This window comes from Equus asinus, chromosome 12, assembly GCF_041296235.1.
Source record: "Equus asinus isolate D_3611 breed Donkey chromosome 12, EquAss-T2T_v2, whole genome shotgun sequence".
In the NCBI taxonomy this organism is placed as follows: Eukaryota; Metazoa; Chordata; class Mammalia; order Perissodactyla; family Equidae; genus Equus; species Equus asinus.
Genome location: NC_091801.1, coordinates 8,594,197 through 8,617,603, shown reverse-complemented (window position 1 = coordinate 8,617,603; position 23,407 = coordinate 8,594,197). Strand labels below are relative to the sequence as shown.

The following is a 23,407-nucleotide window of genomic DNA, read 5'->3' as shown; positions in this document are numbered from 1 at the left end:
ACCTGGCATTTTGTGTTTTCAAAAGTTATTAATTGTTGATTTAACTTCTGTAATAAATATAGGCCTAACCAGATCATCTATTTCTTCTTGTGTGAGTTTTGGTCATTTGTGTCTTTTAAGGAATCGGTCCATTCATCTAAATTATTGAATTTGTGGACACAGACTTGTTCCCAATTGTATTAGTTAAGGTTCTCAAGAGAAATAGAACCAACAGGATATATATAAATACACACATATAACTTACATATAAACAGAGAGAGGTTTATCCTAAGGAATTGGCTCCTGTGATTGTGGAGGCTGGCAAGTTCAAACTCTGCAGGGTAGGCTGGTAGGCTGGAAGCCCGCGGAAGGTGACGTTGTAGTCTTGAGTCTGAAGGCAGTCTGGAGGCAGAATTCCTTCTTCCTTAGGGGAATTCAGTCTTTTCTCTGACAGCCTTCAAATGATTGAATGATGTCTTTGTCTACTCAGGTTTCTACAACAAAATACCATAAACTGGGGGGCTTAAACAACAGACATTTATTTCTCACAGTTCTGGAGGCTGGAGAGTCCAAGATCAAGGCACCAGTTACTTTGGTTCCTGGTGGGAATCGTCTTCCTGTCTTGTAGAGGATCATCTTCTCCTGTGTACTCACATGATGGAAAGAGGAAGCTCTGGTGTTCCCTCCTCTTCTTATAAGGGCACTAATCCCATCGGGGGGCTCCACCCTCATTACCTCATCTAACACTAATTACCTCACAAAGTCCTCACCTCCAAATATCATCAAATTGGAGGTTAGGGTCTCAATATATGAATTTTGGGAGAACACAAATATTCAGTCCATAACAAATGAGGACCACCACATCATGAAGGATAACCTGTTTTTCTAATAGTCTATTGATTTAAATGTTAATGACATCTACAAAACACCTTCACAGTAACATTTAGACTAGTGTTTGACCAAACAACTGGTTAGCATAGCCTAGCCAAGTTGACACATAAAATTAACCATCACAATAATATTCCTTTGTTATCCTGTTAATACCCATGAGATTAGTAGAGATGGTCTTTTGTTTCTAATATTAGTAATTTGTGTCTGTTTTTTCATTTTCTAGGTTAGCCTGGCTAGAGAGAGGTTTACCAATTTTATTGATCTTTCCAAAGAACGAGATGTTAGTTTCACTGATTTTCTCTATTAATATCTTGTTTTCAATTTCTTCTCTAATTTTTGTTATTTCTTTTCTTCTGATTAATTTAGTTTTAATTTGCTCTCTCTTTTCTATTTTCCTAATATGGAAGCTTAGATTATTGACTTATATTCGTCTTTTTTTCTAATGTATGCATTCAATGCTCTAAGTACTGCTTTCAATGTGTCCCACAGACTTTGTTAATGTGTATTTTCTTTTCATTTAATTTAAAATATTTTTAAATTTCTCTTAAGACTTCTTCTTTCATCCACATGTTATCTAAAAGTGTGTTGTTTAATCTCCAAACATTTTGAGATTTTTCCATATATCTTTCTGTTATTGATTTCCATTTTAATTATGTTTTAATCTGAGAATATCGTTTGCATGATTTCTAGTTTTAAAAAATTTGTTAAGGTGTGTTTTATGACCCAGAATGTGTTCAACTTTGGTGAATATTCCATGTGAGCTTGAAGAAAATGTGTATTGTGCTGTTGTTGGATGAAGTATTTTATAAATGTCAATTAGGTCCTGTTACTTTATAGTGCTTTTTATTTTAACTATATCCTTACTGATTTTTATGCCTACTGAATATGCAGATTACTGATAGAAGGGTGTTGAGGTCTCCAAAGCTGGTGTTAGGCACAAATACCTTAAGCATCGTTATGTCCTCTTGGAGAATTGACTCCTTTATTATGCCCTTCTTTATCCCCAATAGTTGCTTTGTCTGAAATGAATATAGCTATTCCAGCTTTCTTTTGATTAGTGTTAACATGGTGTATCATCCCCCATCTTTTTATTTTTAATCTAAGTGTGTCTTTATATTTAAAGTGGGTTTCTTGTAGCAAACATATAGCTGGGTCTTATTTTTTCTTTTACCCACTCAGTCTCTTTTAATTGGTGTATTTTTATTTCATTCTTATAACTGAAAAAAGTCATTAATAGACCAAAAAGACTTGCCTCTTAAAAGATAACTTCTCTTGTTAAATTACAACTGATTCAGTCATAATGCTAAATTATATACACAGGAAATGTCTTTTATCTTCTAGCATAACGATTATAATGAAGAACTAATTTAATTTTTATTTTAGTCAATTTACATCATCTTTTCTCTGTTAATTACAGGTATTTAACAATAATATATTTAGACATATTTTTAAAGTAATATTGGACTAGAATTTGATCATTTATATTCTTGGCCACCACTGTTAACAAACCAATCAAATGCAAGATCAATGTCTGATAGGCACTTGAGAAGAGACTTTAAAGTATTAAAGAGTTTTTGAAAAGGAGAGAGAGAATCAGATTTAGATTTTGGAATGATAGCTCAGTGCCAGCAAAGAAGACAGATGCGTCCTGGAGGCAGGGAGATGAGCCAGGGACCTACTGAAGGCCAGAGATATGTGATGCTATGGTAGTGGAAGTCAATGGAGTGAATGACTTATACAGGTGTTAAGGAATTATACTAATCTATAGGATTTAGTGATGGATGAGATGAAGGAGTGAGAGTGTCAGGGATAATTCCAGGCTTTCAGGATTGAATGACTGGGCCATGCAAATGCTGTTATCTAAGACAGAGAATGTAGAAACAGAAACAGGCTAAAAGTGATGATAGTCCTCCTTTATGCATGACGTGCCACAGGACATCTGGGTAGAGATTTTCTAATTGATATTTCAATTAACCAGTTCTAAAGTTTGTGAAAGATGTGTACACTTGAGGGTATTTGAGAGCTATCTATGCAAAGACAGAAGCTGAATCTGTGAGGGCTCCTAGAATAGAAATAGAGATGGAGCTAAAGATATTGAAAATTGTAAAAGCCAATTATAATCTATTAGTCATTAGATCTTATGAACAGTACTTTATGTTCCTGTAATTAGACTGAGTCATTCCTAGAAAGTATTTGGCCATCTCTGGCAGCCTTTCTATTTTTACCCAGCCTCTGTTTTGGTGACTAAAAGTTGTATCATCCAATCATATGAGTTATGTTTAGCCAAAACAATTTTTTATGAAAAAATAATATTGTACAACATCCAAAACTAGTTCATATTGGATATCAAAAAACTATGTGACATTTGATTCATAACAAATTTCCAAAGAAACAGATCTTCAAGAAAAAAGACTTCCTAGCCTATTTGAAACAAGTTCTGGTTCTCATTAACTTATAGTGTTGATTTACAGTTCATATATTATTTATCATATATTATTGCGATTCATATTATTATTTCTGTAAAAAACTAAGTATGTGCAAGGTTCTGTACTGAGCATTCTGTGAGATACAAAGATAAATCAAACATAAATTGCCCGTAAGATATAGATTAGTATGGGGAAATAAGATGCATACTTAGGTAAGTATACAAGTACAGAATTAAGAATCACAGACAATTTTATAATGAAATTAAGAAAACAACCCCATTTACAGTAGCATCAAAGACACATAAGATGCTTAGGAATAAACTTAGCAAAAGAAGTTCAAAGCTTACAGTATGAAAACTACAAAACATTGTTGAAATAAATTAAGGAAGATCTAAATAAATGGAAAAACATCGCATGTCCATGGATCAGAAGCACTGTTATGCATTGTTAAAAAGACAATATCCCCCCAAACTGATCTACAGTTGCAACAAAATCCCTATCAGAATCCCACTGACTTCCTAGAAATTGACAAGCTGATTCTAAAATTCATATGGAATTGCAAGGGACCTGAAATAGTCAAAACGATCTTGAAAAAGAACAAACTAGAAGCACTCACACTTCTGATTTGAAAACTTACTTCAAAGTAATGGTAATAGAGACAGCATGGTACTGGCACGCAACAAATATATACAGAAATGGAATAGAATTGGAGAGTACAGAAATAAACCCATACTTCTATGGCCAACTGATTTTTTGACAAGGGTGCCAAGATATTCAATGGGGGAAAGAATAGTCCTTTCTTCTCCAAATATGGCTTATTTGTTGCTTTATAAAATAATTATTTCTGAATTAATTTCACTCCAGTCCTTGATTATATGTTCACTGGAGACAGCTTATTATTATCGTGGTGGTGGTTGCTATTTGGAAGCATAATGTTTGACACAGATCATTGCACATAGTTGGGGATTGATAAATATTTATGAAAGGAGGAAAATAATCAAGACAGGACAGTAATGAAGGAAGAAAGAAAGGGAAAGAAGAAGAAAATAAAACATGATTTTTCCCACGTTTCAAAAATGTAAGCACTATGAGGGACCCCAGAGATAATTTAATTTCCACATTTTATAGGGGATTGAAAAGTCCCAAAGAGGTTAAATGAGGTATCCAAGATCGCAGTGCTTGCTAATAACATAGCTAGTAACAAATTAGTTCTGATCCTCACCCAGTGTCCCTGCCTGCAATGCTGTTTCACTGAAAAGCAATCATCAGGTCAAGGGTATCAGTGAGAATATATTTCTCCATGCCTCAGAAGATTGTTTTATTTATCCTTAAAATGGATTCTAAAATCAAATATGTATCTTTAACACAGTGACTAATTGAATTTATGGTCCAGGTTTTTCTTCCACATTATTTCTATTTTATGACTGTGGTTGAGCTAAATACTGAAAAACAAACTTGTAGCAGTTAATACCCACAGAGTGTATTACATGGCTTTGCAGACCTGATGTAATAGAATTTAGGTATTCAACTAAAATCAGGGTACTATTCTAATTTTTTCTTGAAGTTTATGAATTCTTTCAATATTGAGTGAGGAATATATACGAGGTTATCCAGTGAGCCTCTCAGATCACCAAAATTCCCCAAAAATAGGAATCTCTAGGGGTAGGGTCCCGCAATTTGTGTTTTAACAAGCCTTTCAGCTCATTCTGAAGTACACAAAAGTTATGAATCACTGCCTTGGTCCATGTCCATCAACAATTCTCACCTAAATTACTGAAGTTTCTTCCCACTGTCTCCTTGCTTTCCATCCTACCCCACGAATTTTCTACATGGTTGCCAGAAAAAAGTTATAAGATAAAAACCTGATGAGTTGTTTCATTCTTCATTCATTCGTCAAATATTTATCGAGAGTCTAGCCCTTCGGGGTACAGCAATGAACATGAAGGATGAAGATTTCTATTCTTACAACGCTTACATTCACTGTCTTTTCCCCCCTCCAAACTCTTCAGTGACTTCCTGGTGCTTAGAAAAAAGCCCAAACTCCTTTGTATAGTGGGCACAGCACTCAGTGGTCCAGGCTTTGGTTCTGAGGATTCGGTTCTCATCTTGCATCCTACACTCCAACCACATCATGCCAGTTGGTTTCTTGTTTACATTCTTTTGCAAGCTGACCCATCTTTTCCCTAGGGGAGCCCCCGAACCCTATTCTGCTCCTTTTGGTAACACCTACATCTACTTTAAGATTCAAGAATCATGTGTGACCAACACTCACATAAGAAGAAATAGATTATCTGAATAGGCTTATATCTATTAAAGAAATTGAATCAATAATTAGTAATCTTCCAAAACAGAAGGCACCAGGCTGAGATGGATTCACTGGTGAATTCTACCAGACGTTTAAGGAAGAAATTAGACCAATTCTCTACAATCTCTTTCAGAGCATAGAAGCAGAAGGAACACTTCTGAACTCATTCTAGGAGGCCAGCATTACCTTAATACCAAAACCAGATAAAGACCTTACAAGAAAAGAAAACTACAAGCCGACATCTCTTATGAATGGAGATGCAAAAAATCCTCAACAAAATGTTAGCATATCAAATCCAAAAAAATATAAAAAGAATTATACACCACAAGCAAGTAGTATTTATTCCACACGTACAAGGTTGGTTCACATTGGAAAATCATTAATTTAATCCATCACATCAACAGATTTAAAAAAAAATCACAATTGTATCATTAGATGCAGAAAAAGCATTTGATGAAATGTAATACCCACTCATAAATCTCTCAGTAAACTAGGAAAAGAGGGAATTTCCTCAACTTGGTAAAGACTATCTACAAAAAACCTACAGCTGATGTCATTCCTAATGGTGAGGAACTCAAAATTTTCCCACTAAAATCAGGTAGAAGGCAAGAATGTACCCTCACACCACTCCTTTTCAACACTGTGCTGGAAGTCCTTGCTAATGCAATAAGGCAAGAATAAGAAATCAAAGGTATACAGACGGGTAAAGAAGACATAAAACTAGAAAAGGCAAAACAACGGAGACAAGACAAAGACTGGTGGTTGCTAGAGGTTGACGGGAGGGGAGAAATGAATAGGCAGAGCATATAGGATTTTTAGGGCAGTGAAAATACTCGGTATGATATTATAATGATGGATATATGTCATTATACTTTCTCCAAACCCACAGAATTTACAACACAAGAGTGAACCTTAAGGTAAAATATGGACTTTGGGTGGTTATGATACATCTATGTAGGTTCATCTTTTGTAAAATATGTACCATTCTGCTGGGTGATGTTGACAATAGGAGAGGCTATGCATGTGTAGGGGCATGGGGTATATAAGAAATCTCTGTACCTTCCTCTCAATTTGTTGTAACCCTAAAACTGCTCTGAAAAATTGTCTTTAAAAAAACAGTCAAGGAAGAAAAAAAGAATCTTGTGTGCTATGAAGCCTCAACTGACCTCTTTCCTAAAAAGGGAAATGACAACTCCCACCTTGGTGCCCACACTCCACCCTCTGTAATTCTATTTTATAGATATAGATACATAAAAATAAAATCTGCATATCCAAAAGCAAGATTAAAAACTAAATGATAAACTGGAAAATGTTTTCAAAAATGTGACAGTCATAAAGTTATTATACTTAATATATAACGAGCTCTTACCAAATGATAGGAATGTCAATAAAAGCCAGTAAGAGAACTGCAAAGGATCTTAAGGGCTATAAGGGAGAAGATGTCCTTAAGCTTGTCACCACCCTCTCTACTGTCATTGCTTCCATCCATGCCACTGACTTGGCCATGCTTACAGGTGTGTGGAGTTACATGGTTTAACTTGGCGGAGAGGCAGAGTTTTGCATTGCATTTAAGTTCTAAAGCTTTTTAACAACAGAATCCCTAAAAATGTGTAGATAATCCATGGAATAAATATCAATAGTTGACTTAATATAAATGATGAGGACTCATAAGAGCCAAAACAATCTTGGGAAAAAACAAAGAACATAGTTGAAGGAATCACACTTCCAGCTTCAAAACTAACTACTGAGATACCATCATCAAGACTGTGGTACTGGGGCCAGCCCGGTGGCACAGTGGTTAAGTTCACACGTTCTTCTTCCGCGGCCCAGGGTTCACCAGTTCGGATCCCAGGTGCAGACCTATGCACCACTTGTCAAGCCATGCTGTGGCAGGTGTCCCACACATAAAGTAGAGGAAGATGGACACGGATGCTAGCTCAGGGCCAGTCTTCCTCAGCAAAAAGAGGAGGATTGGCAGTAGATGTTAGCTCAGGGCTAACCTTCCTCAAAAAAAAAAGACTGTGGTATTGGGGGCTAACCTCATGGCCGAGTGGTTACGTTCACACACTCCACTTCGGAAGCCCAGGGTTTCACTGGTTCAGATCCTGGGTGTGGACATGGCACCATTCATCAAGCCATACTGAGGCGGCATCCCACATAGCACAACCAGAAGGACCTGCATCTGGAATATACAACTATGTACTGGGGGGCTTTGGGGAGAAGAAGGAAGAACAAAAAGAAGATTGGCAACAGATGTTAGCTCAGGTGCCAATCTTAAAAAAAAAAGACTGTGGTACTGACATAAGGGTAGACATATAGACAATGGAATGGAACTGAAAGTCCAGAATTAAACTCATACATGTGGGTTTAATTGAGTTTCAATAAAGGTGCTAAGACAGTTCAATGGGGAAAACACTCTTTTCAACAAAACATGCAGGAACAACTGGAAAAGATGAAGTTGGATGCCTACATCACACCATATCCAAAAATTAACTCAAAATGAATCAAAGACCTAACTATGAGCTAAAACTATAAAACGCAGGGAAAAAAATAGGTGCTAATCTTTGTGACCTTGGATTAAGCAATATTTTCTTATATATGATACTAAAAGCATGATCAACAAAAGAATAAATTAAATTAGACTCCATCAAAATAAAAAAAACTTTTGTGCTTCAAAGGACACTATAAAGAAAGTAAAAAGACAACCCACAGGATGGGAGAAAATATTTGCAAATTGCATATCTGATAAGGGTCTAGTATCCAGCATACATAAAAAACTCTCACAACCAAACAGGAATAAGACAGCTCAATTTAAAAGTAAGCAAAGGATTTGAAGAGACATTTTTTCAAAGATGATATACAAATGGCCGATAATAATGGCCAATAATGAAAAGATGCTTGACATCATTAGCATCATGGAAATGCAAATCAAAAGAACAATTTGATACCACTTCCCACTCACTAGGATAATAAAATCAGAAAAGTTTTGCTGAAGATGTAGAGAAACTGGAATCCTCATACACTACTGATGAGAATATAAAATGGTGCAGCCACTTTGGAAATCATCTGGCATTTCCTCAAAGGTTAAACAGAGAGTTATCATATGACCCAGCAATTCCACTTGTAGGTATCCAAGAGAACTGCACAAAAACTTGTACATCAAAGTTCTAAGCAGCATTACTCATGATAGCCAAAAAGTGGAAACAACTCAAAGGTCCATCAAGTGATGAATGGATTAAACAAAATGTGGTACATCCATACAACAGAATATTATTGATCTATAAGAAGAAATGAAGTACTGATTCATGCTCTAATATGAGTGACCCTTGGAAACATTATGCTCAATGAAAGCAGCCCAACACAAAAGGGTACATATTATATGATTCCATTGATATGAAATGGCCAGAAAAGGCGGATCCATAGAGACAGAAAGTAGATTAGTGGTTTCCAGGGTCTGGTGATGGAGAATGAAAAGTTACTGATAATGGTTTTCATCACTCTTTTTGAGGTGTTGAAATGTTCTGGAAGTAGATAGTAGTGATTATTGCACAATTTGTGACAATACTAAAAACCACTAAACTGTGCAGCTTAAAAAGTACGTTGAATTTTATCTCAATGCAAAATAATTAAACAAGGAAAAACATCAATGATGAATAAATGTAAAGAACAGTCGATGTCACTAGCAATAAAGAAGTGTAAAGCAAAACGAAAGGTTACTTTTTCCATTGCCTTGGTAGATAGGACCAAAAATAAAAATACTCAGTGCTGACAAGAGTGATCTCAAATACTGCTGCAAGAACTGTGAAATGATCTGTCCTTTGTGGAAAATCATTTGGTAATAAGTATCGAGAAGCTTAAGATGCTGATTCTATTTAACTTAGTCATCCCAATTCTAGGAATCTGCATTCCGTACTTGGCAGACCATACAGAAAGAGGGCCTTTACCGTTTATTATGAAATTCCCTTTCTCTCTGAGGTAGACAGAAAGGATGTCTCACCCTCACCCTGGGTCCTATTTTGCCGCTATGTAATAGTTCTCCTCATTTCTATTTCCTTACTTCTACAGCTCAATCCCACTTTATCAATCTGATCTGGATGATTAGGACAGTATTCAAAACATCTGTTCAGCTCACCACCTCTGATTCCTACAGTTCAACCAGTTCGGTCACCATCTTACTCTTCCGGATTCCCTTCTTTCATTACGTTATCACAACTCTCTATCACATGTTCTCCCTCAAAAAAAACAAGCCTATTATCTGTTTTGCCTCATAATACTGATGGTATTTTCTGGAACCAGATTGCTTGGGTTTGAATTCCAGCTTTGCCACTTACTAGTTATGTCTCAGCTTCCTCATTACATAGAGTTGTTGAGAATTATATAAATTAACACATTGGAAAACCCTGAATTTGTGTTAGTTACTATTACTGTTATAACCTCATAGAGATATTGTGAAGCTCAATATGATACTGTGCTTGAAACTCTTTTGTAATGTATTATTATCATTTATATTATATATAGTGTATTATAGTGACATATCGTCTTACAGTGTTTTATATTATAGTATTATATTGTATTATAGTGATATATATCACTCATCTTCATAGATTACAGAAGAACAAGGACTATTATTTATTTTTTAATGGCCCACATTGCACAAAGTAAATGCTCAAAAATTTGTATTTTAATGAAATGTTACTTTTATGATTCAGTCACTATTGACTTTTGGTTATGTTTAGAATAACATCTAAACACCATCTCATCAAGACCATTCACAATCTTGCTATAGCATATAGATCCACTCGTGTCTTCCACTCTGTCAGTGGTCTTCAAAGTGTCCGCCACAAAGGGCAATCCACTGCAGCACAGGAGAAAAATTTTAGAATGTCTATCTACATTTAGTTTTTATCTCATCCTTTGAAAATTTTCATTTCTTTGCATGTATCATTATTAATGTACGCAAAAATACTATGAAAATGCTATAACATGTAAATAAATGCCAAAAGTATATTAGAAGTGCAGGCTCAAAAAATTTTTACTAAGGGGGCGTACTGTCTAAAACATTTGGAGAGCAGCACACTGTCTCACATGGTCTCTCTCCTAGCGCCAAACTGATCTATTCAACTCCTCCTAGAACACAGTTTATATCTCTTTGTCTCCAAATCCGGCTCACAACCAGTCTGTTTGTTTGAAATGACAGTATGGCAGCCGCTCCTTTTCAAGCTGCAACTTGCATCCTTCACATCAAGACTTAACCATCACCAAACATAAGCTCTTAAAAAAAGGGTCTATACCTGGTCCATCATTGTATCTATCTCCAAGCCCCCACGACTCCACCACTACCACACAAAAAGGTTTTTGTAATAACTGGCACATAACAGGCTCCAAATACATGTTTGCTGAAGGAATAGACGAACTCGGAGTTGGCTATTGGGAGGCAGGAGAGAGTGCTGGTTAACAGCAGAGGCTCAGATCCTGGCTCTGCCACTTACAAACTGGGCAGCCCCAAGCCTCAGATTCATCCTTTGTGAAATGAGGGTACTAAGAGTACCTCTCTCATAGGGGCGTTCTGAGGGGTAAATTAGTTAACACCTAGACCATTACAAGCATTCCATAAATGTTAGTATTATTATGGTGTCCCTGAGATTTAGACACAGTAATGTCTGTAAAGCATCTAGGGCACATAGAGCGAATAAGTGACAAAATCTTCTCTACCAGCCATGTCGATATGAATAATTCTTTGTTTCTTTCTTTCTTATTCTCTCAAATTTACCACCTCATATTTGCAGACAACTTTCTTGAGATTATGATGGCATGTTCACTTGGACTGATGAGTTCCTGTCATCTTCCAGGTCTTGGGAATCTCCTTAGGAAGAATTGCCATGTTTTGCTTTGTTTTAATGGTATGATTGTTGCTACTGCTGTTTTGTTGCTACTGTGTGTTTTAACGAGAGAAGATCCTCTATATTTCTAGGAAAAGCATGCTATGAATCTGGTGGATAAAACTCTCCTTCTTCTGAATTGCCAATAGCATCTTTTTTTGCAGAGGTTACTCACAGATAGTTATTTATAAATGTTATAGAACGAATACTTGCTGATTCCCTGCCCAGATAATAAAACTAAATAAAAAACATTATCTTGACCCAAAAAGGCTAATTTACTAGCATCTTTTAACGCAGAAAATATCAAAAATTCATGAACTATAAATGGAGCAATTATCTTTTCTTTCTTGTCAATGGGCAAAATCAAAGACCTCTGTGGTACAATGTTCAATAGCATCTTGAATTTCCCATTTCCCTCCAAGAGTTATAACACTGAATACCCCAAAGTGTCACACCACTTCAGTGCAACTACGTGGAAGAGATAGTGGAGTGGAAGGAGGGGACAGATTAGACAATTTCTCGCAACTTATGGACATTTGAAAGAATTTTCCTTTGTCATTTGGGGTTTTAAGGACTGATTATCTGTTAAATCAACACATCCCATTATATTCATACAGCTCTTAAACTATAAAAAAATTATTTTTGTAGTTGACATAATTGTCTAGTTAGAAAATCCCAAAGAATCAACAGCAACAATAAAAGCTCCTGGAACTAATAAGCAATTATAGCTAGGTTTCAGGATACAAGGTTAATATGCAAAAGTCAATTGCTTTCCCATATACCTGCAATGAACAACTGAAATTTGGAAATTCAAAACACATCATTTACAATGGCACCAAAAATATGAAATACTTAGGTATAGCTCTAACAAAAGATGAACAGGATTGATATGAAGAAGAGTACAAAACTGACGAAGGAAGCCAAAGAAAGAAAGAAAGAAATGGAAAGATATTCCATGATCATGGATAGGAAGACTCAATATTGTTAAGATTTTCAGTAAGATGTGAGTTCAGATACCTCACCAAAGAAGACATATAGATGGCCATAAGTATATGAAAAGACACTCAACATATGACATTAGGGAATTGCTAATTAAAACAACAATGAGGGGCTGACCCCACAGCCTAGTGGTTAAGTTTGGTGCCCTCTGCTTCGACAGCCCAGGTTCACTTCTGGGTCTGGACCTACAACCACTCGTTGGCAGCCATGCCGTGGCAGTGACTCAAATCCAAAATAGAGGAAGACTAGCACAGATGTCAGTTCACGGCTAATCTTCCTAAGCAAAAAGAGGAGATTGGCAACAGATGTTAGGTCAGGGCTTATCTTCCTCCGTGAAAACAAAACAAAGCAAAGAGATTACACAACACACCTACTAGAATGGCTAAAACTCAAAAAACTGACAACACAAGGATATGAAGCATCAGGAGCTCTCATTCATTGCTGGCGAGAAGGCAAAATGGAGCAGTCACTTTGGAAGACGGTTTGGCAGTTTGACACAAAGCTAAATCATTACCACATGATCCAGCAGTCACTGTCCTAGGCATTTATCCAAATGACTTGAAAATGTACGTCCACACCAAACCCTGCACACGAATGTTTATAACCGCCAAAAATTGGAAGCAGCCAAGACACGCCCTTCAATCAATGAATGTAGAAGTGAACACTGGTACATCCATTCATGGAATTTTGTTTAGCAATAAAAAGAAATGAGCTTCAAGCCACAAAAAAGTCATGAAAGAACCTTAAATACACATTGCTAAGTGAAAGAATACAGTCTAAAAAATCTACATACCGCATGACACCAAGTATATGACATTCTAGAAGGGCAAAACTAGAGACCATAAACAGATCAGTGGTTGCCATGGGCTCCGGGGGGGATGGCAGGGAGGAATCAGTAGAGCACGGGGGATTTTTGAGGGCAGTGGCAGTATTCTGTATGATACACTAACGGTGGATACACGACATCATGCATTTGTCAAAACTCATAGAACTGCACAACTCAAAACGTGAACCTTACTGTCAATGATGGACTTCAATTAATACAATGCATCAATATTCAACTGTAACAAATGTACCACACATATAAGAATTCTCTACTTTCTGCTCAACTTTTCTGTAAACCTAAAACTGTTCTAAAGAATAAAATCTATTATAAAACAATTTGTCCATAGTAAATGAAAAAATTAACTCAGTAAATTATATATATACATACATATAAAAGTAAATACATAATATATACACATGGAAACACATTCAGACAAAATTAACTAACTATACATCTCTTTTCATGATGATTTTTTAACATTATATTCTGTTATTTTCCCTCTCCTAACTTAATGATTCTACAGGGACTGATTGTCAATGGGAGGTGAGGAAATGCAGACAACTATGCTAAATTACGCTTACAAGAAATTTGGTAGTGAGGGGAACTAGGGATGGTTGCGGGAGTCTAGTAAAGAATTATTTTTAAAGGTAAAATGATGCCAACTATAAAATATATATAGTTCGTAACTCATTAAATTTTATTCTCTAGTTATTTTACTTTCTTTCAAGCAATATAAATGGATCCTTGATATAAACCTGCATACCAACAGTAGATATCAAGTTTTCCCAGTGAGTTAAAATGCGAGGAGAACAGAACAAGCACATACCAATTCATCGATGCTGATCATTAGAACATTCTGATATTCTTTGCCGTCTTTACCTTCAATATCACAGTCAGACGATGCTACTGGCAACAGAACAAGGATCAGGGGAGGAATTCCAAAGATATACCTAAAAGAAACTAAATTCAACAGTAAGTAAGAATAAGTTAAATATTATAAGTCATATAATTTGATTGTGGTGTTTCAATTGGCCTGACCACTTATTTCTAATAATTTTAAAAATGTATCTCAATTTTCAGATAGTGTGGGAAGAACCCTAAAATTCAATATTAGGTAACAACCAAAATAGAACAGCACTTCAGAGTTTAGGTTTCTTCCATTTTTTTATTTAGAAATTACTCTGGGAAGGCAGAACAGGTGTGATGACAGCAGAGTTTCTTTGCTTCTGAACAACACGAATACAGTTTATTGAATTTCAACCTATGTTGAACATCCCTACAAGAAAAGGCATCTACAGGTAAATGGGTAAACTACAGGCAAAAAAAGTTACAAATGTTTGGAATTTTATGCTCTGTGGCCTGTGACTGTATATTTCTGTAAAACATGATGGCTGTCCCTGTGTCCAGCTGCTTCCTGAGTCAGCACTGCAGGAGGTTTATCTCTGAGGTACTGCTCTGTCATTGCATTATTCCTTTTTACTGATGGACCTTAAAGGGTTTACCCTTCCCAGAACTGTGACAATGTTGAAACCGATATTCTAAGTGCCCAGAGACCCATATTCTCTTCAAACGCAGCTCTGTCTAGCTTCTTGACATGTTAGAGAAATCCAATAAATAAATTCACAGCCTGTTGACTAATGATTTATATCTGTTTTTTATAAGCCTTCCCAATTAGGGACAATTGTCTAATCAGAGGGGATGAAATTATATATGGTGCCATTTCAGGCAGGAATAATATACTGGAGAGAAAGCCAATGATTCCCAGAGACATTGAACTCTGGTTGTACTGGGACTTATTTCTTCATGAGCCCGCCAGAGTGTCTTGTTTGCATCTTTCTGTAAACTCTTGAGTTATGTTGACAATATATTTCCTGAGAATTTACCAAATGAACTTTAAGTGTACTTGTCGAGTACAAGACATTTCACATGTGTGTCTTCTCTGATTAAGATCACAAACAATTAAATTCCTTGGGACCCAAGGAACTAATACTGTGACAACAATCTAACGACTGTTAAATATATCATTAAGTTCCCAATAACATTGTCATCTATTATATCATTATCTGTCATCTAAAACTCAGTAGCACTCCCCAATAAATTATGTGCTATTAGTGACCCATATTTTTACACATAGAGAAAGTAGGCTAGGTAGCAGATACAGGAACAAACGTGAATCCTACATCTCATCTTTATATGTCACTGACACTCAACAAGGTAGGAAGAACAAAATGAGACATAGAATCTATTCATGGTTCCGCCACTAAGTGTCTAAATTTATGACAAGAAAAATTCACTTAGGAAATCAATAATGTTGATGATGCTAGTTACCTTCAGCTGAGTACCATGTGTTAAGTGGTGCCTTAAACATATTATCTCCAAAGATCAAAAGACTCCTTTAAGTTAACTTTTTGTAAAACACAGATAGTAGGTGCTGGGTCTGAATTCTAACTTGAGCTTCCTGCCTCAGCAGAATTTGATTACAAATGGTCATAATCTTTTGATAACAGGGAATCCCATTAGTCTTCTGAATGGAAACCACTTCCATGTAATATTACACAGCTCTGCCTCTTTCTCTTCTATTTCTATTCTTTCATCCTGAAGATTCTCAAACAATGATCAGTTGCTAATTATTTGCTAGGTCCTAACTTTGTAATCAGATTTATATAGATTGTATAGAGTCAAACTTTTTATGTTCTCTGTCATCTTACAGGTGTCCGGAGGGTATACTTTGGGAGGAATAGATAATAAAGGAAAAGTTATATGGCATATACCTTGAAATAAGTTTTAAGGAGAATATAATAAAATAATTAAATACTAGAATGAAAAAGAGACATTTTTACCATTATACATAAATGCTATTTTAAAGGTCTACCTTTTATGTTTTAATAAAAAGAGGTTGTTTTATTTTCTATCAGCACTAGCTACTGTATCCTCTTCACACCTATTTTCAGTGCTTAATGCTCCCCAAATTCATATCGGCCTATTAATTCATAGAATGGCATTTTATCAATACTTTCAAGTGATAGCTTGGTGGAAAATTCAGTCTATTTTGTGCATTACAACTAGTTTCTCAATTCTAAAACATAGTTTGCCTGGTCTGGTAAAGAGTTTCCTTTGTTGCCATTGTTGTTGTTAAATAAGTTAGCCCCAGACAGACGAGGGCAACGCAAAGCACAGAGGGTTTGTAGGATGGAGTCTTGAGGTTTTTGTCTTGGTACGACAATGGGCTGTGTGACTGAGAGACAGAGCATCTTTTAAGCTTTCACTTGCCTGATTTGTAAAATGAAAACTTTCAAGCAAATGATCCCTTAATGTCTCTTCCAACTCTCAAGCACCTTAATTCTGAGAATCTACCTGGCCATCCGAATACAGTAACTGTTTAGATTTGAAATCACCTCCTTAACAGCGCTGCTGACACACCCAGGGCTTTGCACTCACAGCTCATAGGTTCCAGGTCTGTCATTAGTGACTTTCAGCTTGTTCCGTAATTGAAGTCTTTCCTCCACGCCACATAGAAAGTCACATATTAAGACTGCCAAGTCTGAGTGTGCTTTTGACATTGTCACAATAAGAAAAAGATTCTGCTTTTATTTTGTGCTGTTTCAGATTATACATAGACACCCACACCTTCCCCCCGCTATGAACTTTTCATTAGGTTACATAAAAGACAAACCATAAAGAATAATGTAAGGCAAGCCTGGGCTTCTGGAATTTTCTTTAGATCTCCTGAAGGGATTGAAACTGGAGAATTGTTTTCAGTAGGGAATTTGGTTAAATCAGAATGATGGTTGTCTAAAAATTCTTGTTGGTTTTTAATTTAAGCCAAATAATACATTCAATCCTCAGCTACTTAAGTTATGGGGTCAAAGTGAACACAAACAAATTAGTTTCTATAGTCCATCAAATCCTATCTCTCATCAATCTTTAAGATCAATAGGTGTTTACTGACTGTCCATTATAAACAGTACATAGACCTGTTTTCATTGGGAATTTTAAAAAATGGTCAAAAGACATTCAAGATGGAATGGATGACATTATCTGAATATATAAGACTTGACTTTAATATGAACAATTGGCACAAGCAAATGAGTGAATAAAGAAAGAATAAACAATAGAAAGCAACCATGTGTTGTATGGAAATCAGCTTTTTAAGGTTACAAAAATGAATTTGATTGTGCTCACATAAATCATGCCACAACCATATGAAGATTGGAGTATAAGTTCTATCCACAAATCCCATGATAAACACTTACAGACATTCCTGAAGCCATCCAATAGTATTCACACAATATTTCACTTAATCCCACAACCATTTCATGAGGTGAGTACTACTAATTACTAACATTTCTGCAGATGGAGAATCTGAGACCCAAAGAAAATTTTTCCCCATATATAACGTAAGAGACGAGATTCAAACCGAGGTTTGTCAGATTGAACAGTCTAGAAACTCAGCATTTACGCACTAAGCTACACTGCTTCCTACAAAAATAACTGTGAGTGTGTGTGTGTGCGTGTGTGGCAAGGGACATGTATAGAACCCCATCTTCCTCCACATGAACCTCACGAAGGTATTTCCTGGCCAAGCTCTGAAACACTGCATCAAACACTATTATTTCAGGAAAAACTACACTCATTATTTGCTCTCATTACGCTAGGTTATGTGTCAGGGGTGAGACCAGAAACAATTTCACATGCATGAGTGTGAACACGACATGTAAGTTAGTCCTACAAAATAAACTTTTCCATTTTTGTTGAAGACATTTAACCATTGATGTGGATGTGTAATTCTCCTTTATACTTGTTCAGGTTTTCCAACCTTCCTCAGTTCTCTGTTTTTATTACTATTCCATTTTCGGCCCTCAAATATGATTAAATTATCTAAACTAGATAGCACAGTTGAGGACACATAGTAGGTCCTCAATTACTCCAACTCCCAAAAGAAGTAGCAAAGAAAAAGGGTAAGGAGGAACCCTATCCACAGGCTCCTCCACTTTACCCCTCCACTTTCGATGAGAGGGGGCACAAGGATTAGAACCCGGAGCGATCCAGAAAGCAGGAGATTTGCATGAGATCCACGGCATTGTAAGGAAAACAGGGCTATAGCCAATTTCTGATTCTAGATTAAACTTCTGGAGGATGCTCTTTACAAATCTTCTTCCATAATTGTCTTGGATACTCTAACTGCCATCCCTCCCACCCCTTTATTTTGTTACTGATCCGGTAGGTCTCGGCTATGTCAATTCTTGACTCTGTAATACCTATGACGGGAAAGGCCTCCTTCCATCTAACGGTGTCGCCAGGAAAGCGCGCAGCCCAGGCGTCAAAGCGAGGAACTATCTTCTCTCCATCGCCGCACCCTCCCCCACCCGTCTTCTTTTGCTTGAGGAAGTATTTACTGTAAGATATTCCAATTTGCCTCAGCAGAGCCTCTCCCCACACACGTCTTTTCCCCCTTATATCTTCCCGTAAACGTTTTGGCGCTGCACGTTGGCCATATGGCTGCCAACGGAACCCGGCTCGCCTTTACCCTGCCCTTGTCCATTTTAAGTCCGGATTCTGCACAAATAAAATATAGAAGATCTCAGCAAGGGTCTAGAATTTACAGTTACGCCTATCTAATCCTGCCTCCGCCAAAGAGCACCCATAGAGGAAAAAACAAAAACCCCAAACTGTCCTTCTTCAGTGCCAGCCCGAGCGCTCGGGTTCCCAGCAAAAGACACACAGTACAGCCCCAGTCGGAAACTCCCAGTCTCACTGAGGGGGGAACACGGGGTTTTCCAGAGACCGGTCCCCTTCGGGTTTAAAAGAGCGTCCCGTGGGAGCCTCGCTTTCACTTCTCTAGGGAGTTCGGAGCTGCAAGAGCCCAGGCACTGGCCGATCGCGGGGCGCCTGGGTGTGATCTGGCGCGACAAAGATCAAGGGGACAGTGGGGTTTGCGTCGGGTGGACGCAAGGCAGCGCTGGCCAGGGAAGACTGACAGCCACCGGCTAACCCCGGGACCCGGCTGCCGGCCGCCGCGGCTGAGCCACACGGGGGCTGCAGCGCTCGGTCTCCGGACCGAAAGCAGGCGTCGGGCACTGCGTCTCTCAGGCTGGCAGGCGCAGCAGTCCCAGGTGCAGGTGGCTGTGGGCCAGGGGACTCAGGCGCGGCTGCCGCTGCCCGTGGGAGAGCCAGTGCTCTCGGCTGGTCCAAAGTGCAAGGCCAGGCAGTTCCCGGACGCGCCTGGACACGGGGCCCCGCAGCGCGTCCCAGAGCCCCCGGCGTGCCGGGCGCGCGAACTTCTGCGGCCGGGAGAGGAGCGCTTACCATGGAACATGATCTGCGGGAGGCGGGCGTGGTCATGGTGATCGCAACTGCTGCAGGAGCGAGCTCTCACCGCCCATACTCACTCCCAGGACCCTGGTCTTCCGCGGAGGTGCCGGGAGTCGGTGCCGGCGAGGGCCGTCTCTGCCGCTGGCTCCTCTCACCCACGCCGCGCCTGCTGTTTCATCCATCCCAAGGGGGGCGGCACACACCACGGCCCGGCTCGGCGCTTTGCCTTTCCCATAACTTCCGTAGGATCAGCCGGCGGTGTACTTTCAGTTTCTCCTTTGCGCTTGGTCCGCAGGTTCGATCTTTTAGTTCCTCACTGGGGCGCCTTCACGGCCCCCCCTCTCCTGGGCACCTGCGTCCTCCCCTGGCGCTTCCTGTGCACCTGGACCAGGACCAGAGGAGGGCGCGAACTTCCAAGGCACAGCGGGAGGCACCAGCTAGCCGTCTGAGTCAGAGCGATTCGAGGCGAAAGACTTCCCGATGACCTCTAGCCGCCTTGGCAAAGCCAGGCGACTGGGATCTAAAAGCATCGCTTGCTAATGTATCCACGAAAGCCGCAAATGTGTAGGGCGAAAGCTGGGCTATGGCAAGCGGACGCCACGGAGGAGGCGTCTCAGCTCTCGCCGCGGATGTGGTGGACGATGCCAAGTCGTCTTGTAAAAAAAAAAAAGGAAGTAAAGAATGAATAAGAGGGTCACGCCCTCAGCTCCTCCAACATCTCTATCGGTCTCTTTCCACTCTGTTTTTTGTACATGTACCTGCCCAGGTGAGACCGCAAAGCAAAATAATCCCGTGGGCCCACCTAATCTGGTAAGTGGTATCTTTGGACTTGAGACTCAAAACCCAAATTAGGTGGAGGAAATGGAGACTGTAATCGGTAATAACTGTGACTCCCACGTGCCCATTTATCTGAGTTGGCTAAGGAATCAAACTATCCATTTTGACTGTATGTTCCTGAGGAGTTAATTTTTTCTAGGGCTGAATTATTTAGTTGTTTCCTGTTTTAGTCTGATTTCTGATAGTTTGCAGAAACCCTGCTTAAATGTAGAATAGTAACCGTGGTAATAAAAACTGCTGTCATGTATCTAGCACCTGCTCTGTACAAGTATTGTGCTAAGCGTTTTACATATGGCGTCTTATGCAAATATTTCTATGAGGTAGATAATTTTCTTATGTGCACTTCACAGATCTGGGAACTGAGACTTCCTGAAGTCGATTGCTAGAGTTCACTTAGCTAGTTATTAACAGCTTTAATTCCAGCCCGCTGCGTGCTGGCTCTAGAGTCGTGCCTGGAACCCCTGTGTTAGAAGTTCTTGTGAGTCACTAGAAATTGATGCCAGGAAGGAGACAGGGTCGTGTTCATGTGGATGTGTCTTTGCCCCAGTGTGGGACCTCAGGAAAGGTTTCTGGAGTTTGAGTTGTGAACTGAGACCCAGGCAGGAATTAACCTGTGCATGTGAGCATTCCAGATTCTCCTAGAGTGTGAACAGAGGAAAGAGGAAATGATGGAAGGGAGAAAGAGAAAGAGAGTAATGAGGAAATAGAGAGTGAGACAGAGTTGCTCAAGCCAGGAATTTGGATCTCTGATTCCTCTTTTGGTCTCAATTCCCACATCCAATCCACAGGGACGTCCTGTCAGATCTACCTCTAAAAGAAATTCCGAATCTAATCTGTCCACTCTGGAATCGCCTCTGGGCAAATCCTTAAAACCCTGCCCTCTTGGAGATCTCGCAGCTTCCCTCTTGCCCATAACTGTTTCGCTTTCCCCATAGCAGCAGGATATCTGATTTATACTTGCCACCCCTGGGACCACCCTCTGCCACTTCCCACTGCGTGCAGGTCTTCAAGGTCCTGCTGCCCTCTCTGACCCCCTCTGGTACCCACCTCATTAAGTTCCAGCCACACTGGCCTCTTTCTTCTCTGCGCCCAGCCAAGCTTACTTCGGCTTAGAGCAGTATCTAGCACAGAGGCATTCCGAAAGTATGGCTGAGTGACAGAATGAGAGAGAACAGTCGAGTGAGAATACATGAATGAGATCGTGTGTGAAAGAAAAAGTATGTGAAGGCAGACGGAAGAAGAGAGGGAGGGTAGCAAAGAGAATAGGGGATAGAGGGGCTGGGAAAAGCCAAGCATTTCCATTTGACAAACCTAGAGTGGGAGGTGGGGAGTGGAGAGACAGGAGGCTGGGGTGACTTTGAAAATGAATTCTGTGACTAAACACACCTAGCTTGGTTATTTATTTATTTAAAATTCTTGACAGCAGCACAGAGGTCATTGCATATAGCCTGCATTTTTTTTTTTTTTAACTTTTCAGGGACAGATAAAAGAGCGTCCACCAATAACTTGCTCAGGAGGAACTCTGTCTTTCTTTTTCATGCAATCACCATAAACCTGGCAGAATAAGGGCTTATGCATAAGTGAACTTTTGGAAAGCATGAGGGGAAATTATTTGGAGCCCCAGGAGAGGATTGTAAGTTCCTGACTGCAAGTGTGGGGAATCGCTCTGAAGAAATTGTTCAGAAAGCGTTGGGAATTTTCATTGTCGTGTGAAAATGGGCACATTCTAACTACATCAAGTTATTATTTTTCTGTCTGTGAGAGAATTAATATCATTTGGAAGAAGTTCCAAAATGAAGTTTTAAACTAGTAGTTGATATTTTGATAAACTGAACATTGTTTTTCATAAGAAAGTTGGGCAAGGATAAAATGTTTTATGAATTTTCATATGCTAATGTTTTATGCTTAGAGAAATGGAGTAGTTACTATTATGTCACTTGTAGACTCAATAAATTGTGCAGAAAAGTCAATGTGGGGACAAAATAGTATATAAAGTTTATGAATTATCACCAATAAATATTAAGAAGGAAAATATCAGAATGAATAATGCAATGTAACAGAAAAAACTGAAAAAACGATGTGAATGTCAATTTAAAGGGAGAATTGTTAAAGGTTAACCAATGTCTTTTTTAATATTCTACAATCTTCAATCAAAATAGTCAGTTATTGGTAACTTGAAAATATTTTCTTGATTAATTATCTGAACTATTTTTACCCAATTTAATATAACTATTTTTGAGATCTGAATGCTAGCTACCATTCTGTCTGTGGACATTTTCTGAAGGTCCTATGACTTCATTTTCCAGGCATAATATTCAACATATTTCAAACACGGATGCACAGACACACACACACAAAGCTGACTCCTTTATGGGCATGTGTTGTATGCAGTGGTACAAGGGCCCATGCTTAGAAGGGTTCTGTTCCTGGTTTAATACTCTGCTGTCACTGTCTCGAAATTTTTAATTATCTTTGGACAAGAGAACTCTCATTTTCGCTCGGCTCTGGGCCCTGCGAATTCTGTAACTGGTCACAGACACTAGCATATATTACGCTACATGTTGTGGATAACAATGCATTTCTTCAAGGTGGTTTTCAGTCTGGTGGGAAAAGCAAATGTTAAATGTCTAATCTCAAGGATAAAGAATATTGTGAAAAGGAAAAGATGAGATGCATTTCAAACTGGGGGTTTAAGGCAATCCAGACCCATTTTAAAAATTAGTGAAACTAAGGTCCAAAGAAGGTTTATTTACCTGTCCAATGGAAAAATAGCTATCAGTGGATAATCTATAATTCTAAATCAGATCTGCTTGATTTTCAAGCCTGAGCTGAAGGATGAATTTTAAATTTTATCAAATGGCTACTAAGCATCTATTTACACAATCATGTTTTTTCTTGTTAGATTCCTGAATAAGCCACAAATTTACCATAATGCTAAATTCAAGTTGCTAAT

The 23,407-nt window shown here is 38.5% G+C and overlaps 1 protein-coding gene across 4 annotated transcripts in view; it reads right to left on the bottom strand.

The window, feature by feature from the left end:
- IL7 (interleukin 7) overlaps positions 1-21,933 on the bottom strand; it is a 54,559-nt gene extending 32,626 nt beyond the window's left edge. For all 4 annotated transcript variants that reach the window (XM_044765912.2, XM_014853734.3, XM_044765911.2 and 1 more), the window contains exons 1-2: positions 19,612-21,933; positions 14,132-14,265 (exon numbers count right to left, since the gene is read on the bottom strand). In XM_044765912.2, the coding sequence (XP_044621847.1) occupies positions 14,132-14,265; positions 19,612-19,621 (144 nt within the window). In that variant the 5' untranslated portion in view covers positions 19,622-21,933. The remainder of the gene's footprint in view (positions 1-14,131; positions 14,266-19,611) is intronic.
- Between the last annotated feature and the right edge of the window lie 1,474 nt (positions 21,934-23,407).